This window comes from Dysidea avara, chromosome 7 (genome assembly GCF_963678975.1).
Source record: "Dysidea avara chromosome 7, odDysAvar1.4, whole genome shotgun sequence".
NCBI classification, from domain to species: domain Eukaryota; kingdom Metazoa; phylum Porifera; class Demospongiae; order Dictyoceratida; family Dysideidae; genus Dysidea; species Dysidea avara.
The window spans coordinates 11,570,499-11,586,422 of record NC_089278.1 but is presented as its reverse complement, the minus strand read 5'-3'; the positions used below and the strand labels follow the sequence as shown (position 1 = coordinate 11,586,422).

General features: G+C 38.4%; 1 protein-coding gene across 2 annotated transcripts in view; it reads right to left on the bottom strand.

The window, feature by feature from the left end:
• Positions 1-473: 473 nt before the first annotated feature.
• Positions 474-15,924, bottom strand: part of LOC136262154 (tubby-related protein 3-like) — a 32,175-nt gene continuing 16,724 nt past the window's right edge. For both annotated transcript variants that reach the window (XM_066056312.1, XM_066056313.1), the window contains 5 exons: positions 4,611-4,725; positions 4,458-4,556; positions 868-955; positions 727-810; positions 474-678 (listed from right to left, as the gene is read on the bottom strand). In XM_066056312.1, the coding sequence (XP_065912384.1) occupies positions 545-678; positions 727-810; positions 868-955; positions 4,458-4,556; positions 4,611-4,725 (520 nt within the window). In that variant the 3' untranslated portion in view covers positions 474-544. The remainder of the gene's footprint in view (positions 679-726; positions 811-867; positions 956-4,457; positions 4,557-4,610; positions 4,726-15,924) is intronic.

Sequence of the window (15,924 nt, the reverse complement as noted above, 5' to 3'; positions counted from 1 at the left end):
TGCTGCAAGCCTCCAAGTTCAAATTTCAGTGAGTTTCTGGAACCCCAGGAAACCACCCTATATAAGCCCCTGCTTTGTAAATGTGTGCACAAGCTACTAATACTGTAATTTTGGAACCTAAATGGATGTCCTTTATCAAGGGGTTGTCCAGGTCTCTTTTAAGAGGGGTTCCTCTGACCACTGTAATGGTTATTGTGCAGTAACCAAATAATTGACGTGTCCTAAATTCTGCCATTGCAGGCTGAGAGCATGAATGATGCAGTCTTCAAAAGTAGTCCTGTTATTCAAATTGAATGCTTGAAAAATGTAGTCTTCTATTTTTCAAGACAACTTATATCTTACTTGGCAATAACTAATTAGCTGAAAATATTAGTGCCCACTATCCCACTCATAACACTCAGGCACCAGCTATCATCTCACTTATTACCAAACCTTTTATGCAACAATTTAAATTGAACAAACAAACAAATATATAAAACAATCCATTTCTTACAATACAATAGTAAGTGACAGGGTTACCAGTCTGCAGAACACAAAATAATTGTCATTCACAGGCAAGTTTAGAGTCTAGGCTACTAAGACAAATGGCAAATGCTTGAAGAGGACACAAAGGAAATTGAACATCCATTGTAAATGTATCCTCTGACACTCGACCAAACTGTAGCACAATGTACTCAGCTACAAAAGAAAAATTAAGTATTTCATCACAACACTACAAATACCCACTATTTGCAGCATGAACCAACTGGAAATTCTTCACAGAAGCCTGTGTAACACGTCCATGGAAGTTAAGCACATATGCCTGGCTCTCTGTACAGAAACAACAATTATACATAATAAGAAAATTAAAGTGCATGACTATCATACCATCAGACCACTGGGGTTGTTTGTTCATTAGCATCAATAAGTCATCCATTGTGCCCAACTTGTATCTCTCCAGCAGTGTTTCTGATTCCTACAGGTGCACATACTGAATGTATTACCGCTGTTGCAGAGTTACCATGTATTCACAAGAACTTTAACACAACAAAAAGTAGTTATTTGTATTAATATGCTGAGACATTTAGCCTATTTGAATACCAGTATAACCAAAGAAGTACCCTAACTATTTGTTTATGAGTAGAGTTATGAGTAGCTCTCTTAAAGGGGTTGCAATAAGTCTCCTTAAGGGGGTGCAGTCTTTTGGTGTATGCATCTTACTTTACTGAGACTTGACATGATCACCCGGTAGACTAAGATGGAAGAAAACTATTGCTTATGACTTATATACAATACATACAGTGGAACCTCAGTTATCCGGATCCACTTACCTGGATTTTCAGTTAATCAAACTATGGAAATGACCGCTCTATTAGAGTAGTGACTGTTCTATTAGAGTAGTTGATAATACTGATATTATAGAAAATGTTCTTTATGCTATTTTAATGTTATTTATTTATATAAAGTTTCAGAGATATGATTTATGGACGTCTGGTCCCAGGATACCTGAGGTTCCACTGTAGCATGCAAATGTTTTGCAGATTCATCTGCCAGAATCAGTGTCACTGCAGAATCTAGTGTAAGTAGTGTTTTCTCCTTTATGCACACAAACACAAGCACACACAGTGCCATATACACATCCTATATAGCTAGTCAATAGTATAGTAGCACATTAATGATGTCAGATAGCTGCAAGGTGTGTGATATGTATGAGGCAGTAAGATAGTCTGGTCAACATTAAGCCATCTTGATACAATGTGGTTATACACTATGGCACTCACGAATAGTTTTAAATTTAACATAGAGGAGATTGGTCACGCGTCGTCAAACATCTCGTGATCTCAAAGAAAAGTTCAACCTCAGTATTGATATAAAGTATTCTAATACACGAATTGACATCTCCCTTCTTTCATATTTCAACGTAGCGCAATCGTGATCATTGACAGTAGCCCCATTCAAAATGGCGTACGATTGTTGCTATGATACTGACGTAATTTTTGGAATGTGTCTATAGCTGCACCATGGGCCTGAGGACTTTGCCTGATATGTAGCATAGTGGCGTATATAAAAAATACATGCTATCAGGAATACTATTTATACGGAAAGTTTTCATGTTTTATGAAAAGTACACAATTTAACTAATTTTGGGGATAGTGCCATCACAGATTTGACCTTTTGTGACCTTTGCGATTACTTTTGCACAAAAACTTGACCATTTCTGTTTTTATCTCCCCGAGACACTAATTGACGTGTTAAAACATGGTAACGAAGTAAAGGTCTTGTTGAACGAAACAACTTAGTTTTTATTGGAAGTTAATAGCCATAATAGGTAATACCATTTGAAGTTATGATCGCTTTTATTAGCAGCAAGTTTACCTGCCTTTGGGGTATAAATTGCCTGTGGGAAGGTAAATTATCAAAATTCATGGGTATTTTAATGATCATAATAACTTTGGAATGAAATCACCTATTAACTTCAAATAAAAACTAAGTTGTTTTGTTAACAAAAATTTATTCTGGTACCATGTTTTTTAAACAAGTTAATTAATGCCTCAGGGAGATAAAGATAGAAATGATCAAATTTCTGGGCAAAATGGCCATATAGGTCACCAAAGGTCAAATCTGTGATGGCACTATGTTTATATGAGGAATAGTACTTACATGGAGATTTTATGAAAAAGCAGACAATTTTTGCACTATGCCACTGTACTACTCAGGCCTATGGCTCTTGGGCAATCAAATAGCCTGAATTCCCCATGATACAGCTATATTATATAACACTTCCCATCTGGATAGCAAGGATAAAAATTTAACGCTCTTCATCTGAGTGGTTTTCATGGTGAACCCAAGTCGTGCCTGAGTGGTTTTCATGGTGAACCCAAGTCGTGCATACTGTATTAATCCCACAATCAATTTCGGCCTTAAATTCTATATAATTGCTGCCCAGATGTAGCCCGGGTGGCTACTTTGATCTGAAGTGTGAAAGTCTTACATACATACATACATACATACATACACTAGTAAATTAAAAATTAGACTCTATTTAGGCTGTTTTGGGTGGGTAATAAATCTCATATACTCCACCTTGTTTTCTAATATACTCCACGCCTTTAAGCACAATATGACATATGCTCAAAATCGGATTTGTCCAATCGCTATGCGTTGTTCACGTGCAGTGATTTAACGAGCGCGATTATTTAGTCACGTGAGGACGCATAGTTGCCATGGCGCTAGTATTATCGTAAGAAAACCAGCCGCTTTTGCCGAGCCTACAGCAGAAACAATCATGGATGAGGTAAGTGATCTGAGTGTAATGTGAAATAGAGTCTAAAGCAGTTATACGGGCACAATGTGGAGTCCATGAAATTTATAAATCCTCAGGCCCTTAGTAGCGCCCTCGCTTCGCTCGTGCGCTACAGCCCAGGCCTTCGGGTTTATAAATTTCATAGACTCCACATTGTGCCCGTATAACTATTATTTATTAATTTACAAATGAAGTGGGGATCCAAGTGATAAAATTAGCGAAATATGAGATGAATGATGGTATTGCAGCATAGCTTGGTGGGAAAATCCCTATATTGACATGTTATAACAATCATTTTGTTCAATGTCAAAGTAGGTATTTTCCACTGAGCTATGCTGTATTACCATCACATCTCTTGTTTCACTACTTTTTATCACTTGGATCCTTTACATCTGTAATATACTAGTTTGACTTTTTTTTGTTATAGCATACAGCTATACACGCATGAATGTTCTATTTGGGTGACTGCTGTATTAGAGTATCTTGAGTTGGCCTTTCACCTACCAGGGGTATCACTATTTCATATTTTCATTGTGATAGCATTAGGGCAATGATGACGGGGTGTGTCATTGCAATAGATTGTTAAGAGGTTTGGTCTTGGTGCTCTTGATTGATATTAATCAACCAAGATTACGTTAATAGATGTGGCAGTAAACCTATCATGAAATTACACGTATCTACTGAGTATTAAGTGCTTCTGATCAAGGAAAGTGTTGATAGGGAAAACTAATCCCTCGATGGGGTTTCACTGCAACAAGAAGGATGACCAGCCTGATTGAAAAGACAAGGTACACACTTATCAGAAATCCAAAAGGCACATCCCACTGGTGAGTTTGTTATTGTGGCGTAAATATGGTGGCTATGTGTGGTTTTCGTTTGGCTTCCAGCCTTGTCACTGTGGTCAGGCAGGTAGACGAAAATGGTGATTTAAAAAAATCTATATCTAGCCACCTATAATTATATTCTTGTTTTTAATGCTGTATTTGATGTTGGATGGACTAAATATTAATCCATAAAGGTGATTTTTGTTACATAAGGTGTTTTTAGGATGATTCTTAAAGGCAGAAGCGCATCATTTTTGAGGGGGGAGGGGATTCATACTTAAACAGTACAACTGTACTGTTTGATACATACATACATACAGACAGACATACATAATACACATGTATAGTACCTTAGTGGGTTGAACTACATAACGTTCAAACTCTGGAGTCATTGCAGGAATAATAACACTCATTTTTCGTGGACCTTTAAAACCAAACACATTGGTTTCCTGTTGATAAAACTATACATTTGAACAACTTTAAAACATCAAATGCAGTCTCACATAAACAATAGCTGCTAGTTCTTGTCGACAGTTTGAACCACCGGGCAGTGCTTCTCCTTTGCTAGGATTAACTCCATTATCATACACTGTAAATGAGGTACCCACAAAGTTGGCCCTAATAAAAAATAAAAAGCTTTGTTAACTTATTGTATATGCATCCTAAAGGAATACTACATACACAGTATAGCAACACAATACAAAAATTGTGCACTATTTCATAAAAGCATGAAACTTTCCAAAAAGTAGTACTCCCCAACTTTTTTTGACATAGTGCCATCACAGATTTGATTTTATGGCTATTTTTGCCCAGAAATTTGATCATTTCTGCCTTTATCTCCCTGAAGGCATTAATTAACTTGTTAAAACATGGTACCAATATAAAAATCTTGTTGAATGAAACAACTTAGTTTTTATTTGAAGTTGATAGGTGAATTCATTCCAAAGATATGATCATTTATATTACCCATGAATTTTGAGATACTTTACCTCCCCATGGGTAATTTACACCCCAAGGGCAGGTAAACTCAGAGAATTTTGGAGATAATAAAAGCAATCATACACTGTAATTTCAAAATGGAACTACTGTACCTATTTACTTCAAATAAAAAATAAACAAAAAGTTGTTTTGTTCAACAAGACCTTTACTTTGGTACCATGTTTTAACATGTCAATTAGAGATAAAGTCAAATTTCTGGGAAAAAATGGCCATAGAGGTCACCAAAGGTCAAATCTGTGATGTCACTATATCAAAAAATACATGTCACGAGGAATACTATTTATGTGTAAAGTTTCATGCTTTTATGAAAAAGTGCATGATTTGGCTAATTTTAGGGGCTACTCCGCTATACATGATGATAGACAAACATATGGTACGTTATATGGGCCACATTGTCACTTTGTTCTTTTCCTCTGTACCCTTGTGTGGGTATGTATACTTGTTTATGAGCTCTATTACAGTAGCTGACTGTTCTAATAGAGTATTATTTATTAAGAGCAGTGTACCATAGTACATACAAAATTTTGAGGCTTTTGTAGATCGACAAATTTCAGGATTTTTACAATTTTTTTTTTACTCAGGCTATCTGTTATTAGGCGTAGGGCAGTCTTGATAATTGCTAATTTTCGAGGATGAAAGTTTGCAGACAGCTTGGCAACTGTAAAAATTATGCCCCTTGAAGATTTATATGTAGTGGAGAGGTGTGTAAAGGATAAAAAGTGGCGAGGATTACTCCTGAGATACATGTAGAACAATGGAGTCAGAGAGTTGATTCTTCACCATACACTGCTGGGACTGATCGACAGAGCTACTGCTTCTTGACATTCCATTGCAATAGTATAGTGCCACTGTGTAAAGGATTCATCACTTTTGACCATCTCAGCAAAAACCCAACTTGTTTGCACAATTTCTGCAAAAAAAAAATCCTACAGTGTCCAAGGAATGGAATACCAAAGTTTCATCCTTTTGTGGTGAGTAGTTTTGGAATTATAGTGCTAAGACAGTAGGAAGAGCAACAAAATTGATTTGCACAGCAACTATACACTACAGGTACTTTGCAGTCATAAATTCTGTTTGCTTTAGTCTACAACGTTTGAATTTGGCTAAAAAGAATAGCAAATCAACCAAGGTATAGTGCTAGCCCTGTAGTCACACATATACTTGAAAAAATGATGGCGATATTGTTTACATTTACCTCATCTTAAACAAACGCACATGACACACATACCTATGGGCTACAAAACCAAAATCAAGATTTTTGAACTCTCCATGAGCAAATGAATAAGATAGTGTATAGTTTTAATCAATTTGAGCCTTCCTTCTTTGCGCAATTGCCCAATACAAGCTAGCATATTTTGTCTTTGTAGCAACGTAAATTTCATTTTTCTCAAAATGTATGCTTGTGCGAACAAGTCTTGAGACGGTCACATTTTACTACAAGATCTAGCTCAGGTGTAAGTGCTGTACAGCTGTGCTTTTGCATTAACATTTCAATATTTTGCTATTTGTTCCATTAGTAAACAACATCATTTGAGGTTGATATGATGCCACAAACTAGTCTGAGTGGCTCCACCACAGGGTGCTATCGCTGGGTGAAACTGACTTACTGTATCTTCTCTGTCTTACTGTATGGTAGTTATCACCCAGCGCAGCACCCACACACTGGGATTTAAGTCGTAATAGCTACCATCATTGTTTTCACTACTTTTTATAGCTGGAATGATTTTAATTGTATTATGGTATAGTTGTTTTGTGTGTATGGTTGTGACTCCCTCTCCCTGATTGTCTTGCACACTATGTTTACCATGTCTAGTTTTTTATAGCAAAAAACTGTAGCTTATTGCAGTTAGATCATTAAGGAGTGTGGTTATAGCATGCTTTTATTGTTAAGAGCAAGGCAGTATTAGTATAGCGGCATAACCAAAAAGTTGTGTACTTTTTCATAAAGCCATGAAACTTTCCACATAAATAGTAGTCCTCAATACATGTATTTGATATAGTGCCATTGCTGATTTGACCTTTGGTGACGTTCACTGCCATTTTTGTACAAAAAATTGATCATTTTTGTCTTTAACTCCCTGAGGCAGTAATTAACTTGTTAAAACATGGTACCAAACAAAAGATCTTGCTGATAGAAACAACATAGTTTTTATTTGAAGTCACTAGGTGATTTCATTCTTAAGTTATGAGTATTTTTATTAGCTGCAAAATTTGATAAATTTATGCATAATTATCTGCCCAGGTAATTCACACCTCGAGGGCAGGTACATTTATCAAATTTTGCAACTAGTAAAAATGATCATAACTTTGTAATGAAATCACCCATTGACTTCAAATTATAACCAAGTTGTTTCTATCAACAAGATCTTTTGTTTGGTACCATGTTTTTAACAAGTTAATTACTGCCTCAGGACAAAAATGATCATTTTTTTGTACAAAAATGGCCGTAAAGTCATCAAGGGTCAACACAGCGATGGCACCATATCTAAAATTACATGCTATGAGGAGTACTATTTATGTGGAAAGTTTCATGGTTTTACGAAAAAGTGCACAATATTGCCAATTTTGGGGGCTACGCCACTATACTATATATGTTCTGATTATTTAGAGGAATTATATTTCAGAAGGCTCAGTCTCACGTATCAATGATGTTAGGCCTGGTTTCAGCTAGTTAGTTGTTAAAAAATATTAGAATACGAAGCTCATGCACTGTTGCGCATGTACGAGGCATTCATATAAAAACTGCCACGTTTTCACACCATTGGTCAATTTTTCTAGCTAGTGCTAGCCGTTTGTGAACCTACTCTACTGATTTATTGTTGTGATGTCGGGAGACAACTCAGAACTGCTTGCCGCCACGCAGTACACACTTCAACAGATGAATGATCGCCTGATGACTATGCGCGGATGTGGAGAGCTTGGAGTGCACTCAGTTTCCAGGAGGGCAAGAGCACGGTCATCAGCTTGGCACGTTACCAAGTAATATGGCGCCAAGCGTCGTTTCAACGCCTTTCAATGCCAGACAATGTATTCGGTGGTGATGATGAAAACAATGTCGCCACATGCCTGACCTGGGAACAGCAAATGGAGTTTGAAGATGACCCAGCAGACGTCAACAAAGTCGACAGGTCAGGGAAGCGCCCAAAGGGCGAGAAACTTTGCTTGACTAAGGTGGAGGAGAGTACAGAGGATTTTCTACAAGAGGCGTTTACACCCATGTCCAATGAGAACCAGAACGACCTCTGGGGCAAGTTCACTGTTGTAGACACGCCCTTCACCACTCAACCTCGTTTAGACAAACTGATGGCTACGGAATGCTCAAAGAACGTTAAATCCGCACACCAATCCCACTCCTGCATCCAGGCACTATTCCTGGATCCACTCACGTGTTTCAGCGAAACCCGTCTAGTTCGCACAAGCATGTGTATTGAGAAAATTCTAATTTAAAAATATTTCGTAAAATTATGCATGCTACAAGAAAAAATATGCAAGTTTTTATTGGGCCAGTACTTGAAGAAGGAAGACCCAAATCGATTAAAATTATACACCATCTTATTTGCCTGCTCATGGTGAGTTCGAAAATCTTTGTTTTTGTAGCTTCAACAGTATGGGTGTCACGTGTGTTTGTTTACAATGCGGTAAACGTAAACAAGATCGTCATCATTTCTTCTAGCAAACCGCCTTCAAACGCCTATGTACCAGTGACTGCAAGGCTAAAACTATACCTTGGTTGATCTGCCAATCCATGGTGAACATTGTAAGCCAAATTCCAACTTTGCAGACTAATCCAAACGGAAGTTATGGCTGCGAATGCAAGCACCTGTAGTTTATTTTTTGTATAGTTACTGTACAAATCGATTTCCTTGTTCCTCCTACTTTCTAGCACTGTAATTTCAAAACTACACATCACAGAAGGCTGAAACATTGGTGATCCATTCCTTGGACACTGCAGATAATGGCGAGTGAATAGAAAAATTTTTTAATTGTGCGAACTAGTTGGGTTTTTGCTGAGACGGTCACAAATAAAGATAACCCTATTGTTGTGGAGGACATGGAGGCCGCAGTAAAAACTATTCTTACTTTCATGGGGAATGCCTCTTCCCAATGTAACGTTGAGAGGAAGACACTCATTCTGGAGGAATATTACAAGGACTTTGTGGCATTTGGCCAAGATTCCGATCTATTCTCCTCAGCTACGACAACACTTTTCGGACCATCCTTTCCGGAGAAAGTAGTAGAACACCTGACACAGCTCAAGACCCTCTGCCAGACTCAAAGTGCTGGATCCAAGGTAAGCCAGGAATTTTTCAAGGCCTTCTCGCAATACACTCAGCAAGGCGGCAGAACCAAGACAATCTTGAGGCAACAAAATAGCCTACCATACTCGAGATGAGGGACCAGCTCAAGAGGAAAGGGTTCAGCAACTTATAGTCAGCGGGCCAAGCCCAACAAATGACTAAAACCCAACGCAATCATATCTTTGATGTCAAGTTTAAAAGAATGTGTAAATCATATTATTGTGAACCTTACAGAACAGAAAGGCTCAAATGATTAGCCGAATATTCGGATTAATATTCATTTGCTTTGTAGCCAAATAATAAAATTAACAAATGATTAATCGCACGTGATCATTTATATGGTGACACGTGATTAGCTGTCAGTAATTAACGAAGCGGAATTATGGCATCTCTTTCTTAGTAAAGTTATACATATGAAGCCACAAAGCTGTTTGTGGTTATTTGTAGGCTTCTTGGTAGTGGCCACCTTAATTACTGAATTGCAATGAAACCTTACACCGATTATTGAGCGAATATTTGAATACAGTAAACCAGTATTCCTTTGAGTCTTACAGAACAGGGTTTCGTGAAGCCACAGGGAGTAGCACTGTTGTTACTCAAATGTGGCTGGCAGGCTGCACCACTTTGTAAAGAATTGGCAAGCACTGACAAAAGACAAATAGGTAATCGAAACCACACAAGGTTTTCGAATTCCATTCTTCAACCCACTAGTGCAGGTACAACAGCCAAACCCTCCTATCAAAGTCTCTTGATATAGGAGGAAGTAAGTACCCTTCAAGAGAAGGGAGCTGTAATCAACATATCCAACTTGCAGCCTCAGGGGAGTTTTTACTCAACTCTCTTCCTAATACTGAAGAAAGGGGGTCAGATGAGATCAGTAATACCTCAAGAGGTTTAATGAATGGGTGAAGCCCCAGCACGTCAAAATGGAGGGTATAGGAACACTCAAAGAGTTACTGAAGGTAAGCGATTGGATGGTGTGGACCTCAGGTATGCCTACTTCACAGTTCCAATCCATGTGGATCACCAACCCATGCACTTCGATTTCAGGTGGGGTTGGAACACTATCAGTTCACATGCCTGCCAATTGGCCTGTCCTGTACACGGTTCCATAGAAAATGTCACTAAATAGGGGTGCTTTCCTACAGTAATGTTTAGTGCCTCAAACACTAAATTTACTGTAGGGAAGATTTAGTGCCGGGAAAGATTTATTGCCAAGGCATTAAATCTCCTGGTTGGCACTAAATCTCTTGGAAAGATTTCAAGTAGCAACACGGATCTCGAAGGTGGTTGTGATACCATGCATGCCCACAGAGAACAGCTGATACCATTCCGATAAGTGGGTGTGGCTCTACAAATCCCGTACAGACAGCAAAACATATTCCTGAATGGTGGGCGTGGTTCCACATAAGTTTCTTGAGTATTTACAATCAAGCTTGTTAGCTTAAGTCACACGTGATCTCATTCAGGTCACACCAAAATATTCAGTGAAATGGATAAGACCCACTTAACCCAGACAAAGTGACACAAATGACCAGACCCACTTACAACGTTGTTTCACACCTCATTTTAAAGAGAAGCCATATGCCATATAGCACAGCTCAACAACACATTGCAAGAAATGGAAAATATAAAACTACTAGTATTGGTACCTAACATACCATCTCCACATTAAACATTTTAATGCCGGGAACAGAGACCAAGCATTAATCACCAGTACTGCTCATGTTGCTATGTAGCGTGCATGGTGATTTTACTTTTAAAGAGTATGAAGTTTCCTTATGCCATCCTGCTGAAATTAATGATGTAAAACACCAAAGTTTATTGTTTGTGGTTTTGACAGGAATGTAGCTCAATTAGTCTTCCCTACCCTGCATGATCATTTTTTCACCATACATGTGCTTAAAAGATGGTATAAGGATCATTTACTTTAAAGCACTATAAACATGTATGGGTCATTCCATACCAAATCAACAAAAAAAAATCCTGACCCCTTTGGATTTTCATGAAATTTGGTGTAGACATGGACTCTACTAAGAAACTTTCTCACACCAAAATTTGGCCCATTCTATTCATCTCCCTTTAAGATATGACCACTCCAAGTTTATTACAAATACTACACTGGTTTAATAAAATGGTCTTAACCTTGTCATTGATTGTCACAGAACCTTTCTGTTTAGATTTTTGGAATGCTTATTAAATTCTCTTTCAAGTGATATATATAATTCATTATAACTAGGTGTATCCGTGCAAAATGCGCGTGATAATAAGACAATTGTTATGTGCTATTGTGTAAATACACTTAAATTTGAACATTACTAATGGTCAAGGAGTAATCAAATCATCGCATACCAACAAAGACATGATTACGCATAGCACACATAATTTCTTCAATGGTGTGTACATCAACAAAGAGTGACTGATATCATACAGTGGAACCTCTCTTAACAAACTCCCCGAATTAAGGACATAATAGAAAAAACCTCCATAATAAGAACAAATATTTTGGTCCCAACAGGTCTGGTTAATACATTTTTTACCTCTGAATGAGGAAAACCTCTATATTGCAGCAAAAAGTGGCCAAACATTCTGGGTCCCAAAATGTCCATAGTAGAGAGGTTCCACTGTAGTTTATGCAATGTAGGTTGGCCTTGTGCACCGGAATTTCTGCACATCTGTGCAGTACTCATGTAGATGGCTTATTAAGATGCATGTGTACACAGTCCTCATGAAGGTGGCAAATCAACATGTGTCCCATTAACCATGCACATACACAAAAGAGATTGGCTTTTGAGTGGCAGACAAATGCCACATTAGGGATGTACTCTACTTCATTTGGATGATGATGTTGTATGAACTAACAAAGTGTCTGAGTGTGGTATGAGGATCAATAGTTGGTGCATCACCACAATGACTAATTCAACTTGCATTTCACATACAGTGGTATATATTTAGTTAGATTGTGTTGTTAGAGTAACTGAATTGGAGTTACATTCTACTCCTAGTCATAATATTGCTGTGTTGTTTACTTATTACATGACAAAGTGTGTATGCAGTGCAGCAGGGATTTTTCTAGAAAATAAATTCAGGGGGGGCAATCCGAGTTTTTCAGAAATTGAGGGGGGGCAGAACTTAAATTAGGCTAAATTTGTTTTATTGTAGCTAGCCAGCCATCGACTAAATTTTATGATTTCAACAATTTATCATTGTTTCATCATTGGGCTGCTTGAGGCAGAGTTCAGGGGGGGCAGGATGCCCCCTTTGCCCCCCCCCCCCTAGAAAAATCCCTGGTGCAGTATTGAGTATGGGTATTCAAGTTAATTGGCTGTACTGAGCAAGAAGGTCAACACCAGCATGTGCATTTGGGTAGAGAAGAGTTGCTTATTATAGTTGCTCTCAGAATTAAGATATCAGCATAGCCCAGGTGAATCCTTTATAAGAAGAGCGGTTGCCCAAATAGAGGTCGTGTGTGTTCTATTAGGGTACACTGTAAAAACGATTTTGTCATTTTAACAAATTGTTTGTTACATCTTGATGGATGTTCTATTAGGGTAGTTAAACTAATAGAGCTTCTGGAAGTTTCAGCTGTCCCTGTAGAGTTAACCAAAGGAGTGAAAATGTGTCTCCCTACACATTCAAGACTGCAATAGCAACTTCATGATCTCGTCCATGATTCGTTGCTTGGTAAGGTAGATGTATGTTCTATTAGAGTAGTTGAAACTTAATCTTCCGTTCAGTTCCTCGCTCACAATAAAGTCATCCTGCAGGGTGCAGAGTGTGTCTTTTAGGCGAGTTTTCCTTGTGTAGTCTGTTAGGCAACCTGATTGGAGTGATCATCGTTCTCTAACTTGCCACACCCACTATGAAACTCTCCTTTTTTGACTGTTTCCTTCTCCCTTGCAGCGGTGTTGCTGGTAATCCTCCATTTTCGTGTCACAGTAGCAATACTTTGTCTATAGTGCACAGTGCAGCAGGGTACAGAGTGTGTATTTCCGGCGAGTCTGTAGTCTCTGTCAAGTAGCCTGATAGGAATGATCATCCCTCGTAGACTCGCCACACCCACTATGGAGAATTGTCCTTTTATACTGGTGGATGTGTTTGCTGGATGATAGCGTAAACACCAGATCACATGATCAAATTCGCTGATGTGACTGGTTAAATCATGAAAAAGTGATTGATCCTATCTCACTGTAAGCTTTTAGATATTAAATTTTAACCATGACGTCATCTGATTTCTATTCGCAACGCATATATACCGGAACGCCGTATACACGTATCATAAACTTATAATGGCCATTGACAGTGATAAGTATCTTGCAACCAAGGTTAGCACGTAATGATAGACAAGAAAACCACCTTATGACACATTGATTTGGATGGGTAGTTGGTCTAGTGAGTTTGAAGCTAATCGGGGGGAAAACCTGGGAGGAGTTTGTGTTTGAAATTTTTATGGCCTCGATTTTTACGTTTCTTGTTCTGTTGTCCACAGGGGAGAGAAACGTCTAGTGTAGGCTGGGATGGGGAAGGCTGGTAGCACGATAAGTGTCTTCAGAAATTTGTTTTGGCGAATTTGTGTCTTCCTCAGGTAGTTATGGTGGTTTAAAGGGTATTTCCTGTAGTTTAACGAATCGCCACCAATCCTGGATCAAAAGATTTGTCTCAAATTCTAGAATTGAATGGTACCGATCCGATTGGAATCTGACCAAGAATGACGGATCATTGCTCGAAAAACACGTGCGTGGGCAAAGAGAATTAATATCAAGACACACGGTAGTGTGTTGTGCGGCCCAAGAAGCCGGCGCGTAACACCCGTGAGTATATTGACAGGAAGAAAGAAAATGCAATTTTCGCACCTCCATAGCTCTGTGCTACCTTGATGAAACAAGACGATTTTTGCTGTGGAAATGCCCTCCAACTTCAGCATTCCACATTCCAAAATTTGAGCGAAATCGCTTCACGCGTTCCCGAGATATGCGACTTAAAAAATTGGCTTAGTTTCTTCGTTTTTTCTTCTTATCTTGTCGCACACTTACAAAAAATGCTATAAAACGCGAACGCCATATCCGATTGCCTTGAAATTTGGCACACAGAAGGGGGGTATAAAGGCGCATCTCGGTACCAACTTTGGCTGGAATACGATAAACAGGCAAAGAGTTATGAGTGATTATTCATGAAAAATAACACCAATATGTTGTCACGCCTACAGGGTAAACCGCGTATGGGAAGAAGCTGAAAATCGGTGGGTGAATAGGTTAACTATTGAACCTCAAACTTTTTGTGGTTTGAAAGAAATCGAGCTAAAAACCAGGAAGATAGAACGAAAAAACCAACAGTGTGTAACAATTATGCAATCGAGATTAGCTAATAAAAAAAACGACTGCTTGCCACGCCTACCAGATAAACCGCTTGGGGTAAAGCTTTGAAAATCGTTGTACAGATGGAGTAATCATCTTAGAAAGGCTCATCAATAGTGTAGAAGAATCAGACTTAAAGCCACGGAATTATAACACAAAATCCAACTTGGTGCAGCAAGTGCGAGATCGAGATACTCTAATAGAGCAGTCATCCTAATAGAGCAGTCACCCTGAATTCAAGAGATCAGCTAGAAACAAGAAACCTGTATAGAGATCAGCCACACACAAGTCATCCTGTAGAGAGATCAGCTAGAAGAAGTTACCTTGCAGAGAGTTCAGCTACAAAGAAACCATCATGTAGAGAGTTCAGCTACAAACAAATCTCCCTGTAGAGAGATTAACTAGAAGAAGTTACCTTGTAGAGAGTTCAGCTACAAAGAAACCATTCTTTAAAGAGCTCAGCTGCAAACAAATCACCTGTACAGAATTCAGCTACAAACAAATCACCCTGTAGAAAGATCAGCTAGAAGAATTACCTTGTAGAGAGTTCAGCTACAAAGAAACCACCATGTAGAGAGTTTAGCTGCAAAGAAATCACCCTGTATAAAATTCTGCCACAAACAAATTGCCCTGTAGAAAGATCAGTTAGAAGAAGTTACCTTGTAGAGAGAGTTCAGCTACAAAGAAACCATTCTGTAAAGAGCTCAGCTGCAAACAAATCACCTGTACAGAATTCAGCTACAAACAAATCACCCTGTAGAGAGATCAGCTAGAAGAAATTACCTTGTAGATAGTTCAGCTACAAACAAATCACCCTGTAGAAAGATCAGTTAGAAGAAGTTACCTTGTAGAGAGTTCAGCTACAAAGAAACCATTTTGTAAAGAGCTCAGCTGCAAATAAATCACCTGTACAGAATTCAGCTACGAACAAATCACCCTGTAGAGAGATCAGCTAGAAGAAGTTACCTTGTAGAGAGTTCAGCTACAAAGAAACCATTCTGTAAAGAGCTCAGCTGCAAACAAATCACCTGTACAGAATTCACTCAATCTCAATTCAGCTACAAACAAATCACCCTGTAGAGAGATCAGCTAGAAGATATTACCTTGTAGAGAGTTCAGCTACAAAGAAACCATTCTGTAAAGAGCTCAGCTGCAAATAAATCACC